Source organism: Zonotrichia leucophrys, unplaced genomic scaffold (assembly GCF_028769735.1).
Source record: "Zonotrichia leucophrys gambelii isolate GWCS_2022_RI unplaced genomic scaffold, RI_Zleu_2.0 Scaffold_314_61598, whole genome shotgun sequence".
In the NCBI taxonomy this organism is placed as follows: Eukaryota; Metazoa; Chordata; class Aves; order Passeriformes; family Passerellidae; genus Zonotrichia; species Zonotrichia leucophrys.
Genome location: NW_026992519.1, coordinates 53,459 through 54,941, shown reverse-complemented (window position 1 = coordinate 54,941; position 1,483 = coordinate 53,459). Strand labels below are relative to the sequence as shown.

Sequence of the window (1,483 nt, the reverse complement as noted above, 5' to 3'; positions counted from 1 at the left end):
CGGGATCACTGCTTCGACAGAATCACGTTGATCACTCCAACAGCCACCACCCTGATCAAACGGGTGTCAGGTTATATCCCAACTCTGTGAGTTTAAGGCAGGGTTTCTGTATCATTGCCTTGGTCTTCACTTTCTTATTAAATTGTATTCTGACGTACACTCTCCCCCAGGTTTGCCTTCAAACCAGTACAAAAGACAATGTGTGCACCCTTTGTTTTCTTCCCAGAACAGGATTTCCCACTCCCAGATCTTGACTGGATGGAGGAGGAGGCTGCGAGGAAGACGAAGGATCCCTGGGATAACCAGGCAGGTGAGGAGGAAGTCAGTCCCTATTTCCCCGTCTCTCCTGCTCCATCTCCCAGCCCAGCACAGCCCACAGCTGCAGGACAATCCCGCTGCCAACACCATCCTACCGGGGATGCACTGGGGGGATCTCCTTCCCCTGCCCTCTGGCACGGAGGCAAATCCCATCCTTTCCTTGTCCTTCCTTCCCCAGGGAAGGAACTGAGGATGGAGACCAGGGAGGAAAAATCTGAATGGCAGAACCTTGTGAAAGAGGCCGTTTTGAGTGATTCTAGTGCACAGGAATCCAACAGGGAAGAAAAACCTCAGACATCCCACATGAGGAGGGGCTCCAAACCCAGCCCAGGGTGCTCTGAGGAAGAACGACCCACCCTGAGCCAGGAAGGTGGACAGAGCTTCAGCCAGAGTTCCGAGCTGGTGGCCCATGAGCAGCTTCCTGATAAGGAGAAGCCCCACAAGGGCTTGGAGTGTGGGAAGAGCTTCAGACAGAGCAGCACCCTGATCCGCCACCAACGCATCCACACTGGGGAGAGGCCCTATGAGTGTGGGGAATGTGGGAAGGGCTTCAGCCACAGATCCGCCCTCATCACCCACCAACGCATCCACACTGGGGAGAGGCCCTACCAGTGCCCCACATGTGGGAAGAGGTTTCAGACCAGCTCCAATCTCCTCCTGCATGAGCGGATTCACACAGAGGAGAGGCCCTTCCCCTGCCCTGACTGTGGGAAGGGCTTCAAGCAAAAGTCCCACCTCATCACCCACCGGTGCATCCACACTGGGGAGAGGCCCTTCGAGTGTTCCCAGTGTGGGAAGAGCTTCACCTGCAGCTCTGCCTTGAGCAGACATCAATGGAGGCACCGGTAAGGGAAGCCCTGCAAATGCCACAAATGCAGGAACAGCTTCATCCCAGCACCACTCCAGCTTCATCCCCCATAGGAGGGCCCACATTGGGAAGAGCCCTGGTCATCCGTTTTCCCTGTGATCCATCTGGGAAGACACCTGTCCCTTTTCCTGCCCTTGCCAAAGACATGATGTGGGATGGAAGAACATGAGAGTCTGGCCATGGCCATGTCATTACATTTACTCCCACCTCAGGTCATTGCCAGGAGCAGGAAAGGGACTCTCCTACTCTCCCTCTGAGGAGAAGGGTGTCCTTTCCAGGCAGGGGAAATGCATGGCC

At 55.5% G+C, this 1,483-nt stretch overlaps 1 protein-coding gene across 1 annotated transcript; it reads left to right on the top strand.

Moving 5' to 3' along the window:
- The first annotated feature begins 510 nt into the window (after positions 1-510).
- LOC135441502 (zinc finger protein 239-like) lies at positions 511-1,167 on the top strand. The gene has a single exon (XM_064701057.1). It carries the CDS (start codon positions 511-513, stop codon positions 1,165-1,167), a length of 657 nt encoding a protein of 218 aa, XP_064557127.1.
- The last annotated feature ends 316 nt before the right edge of the window (positions 1,168-1,483 follow it).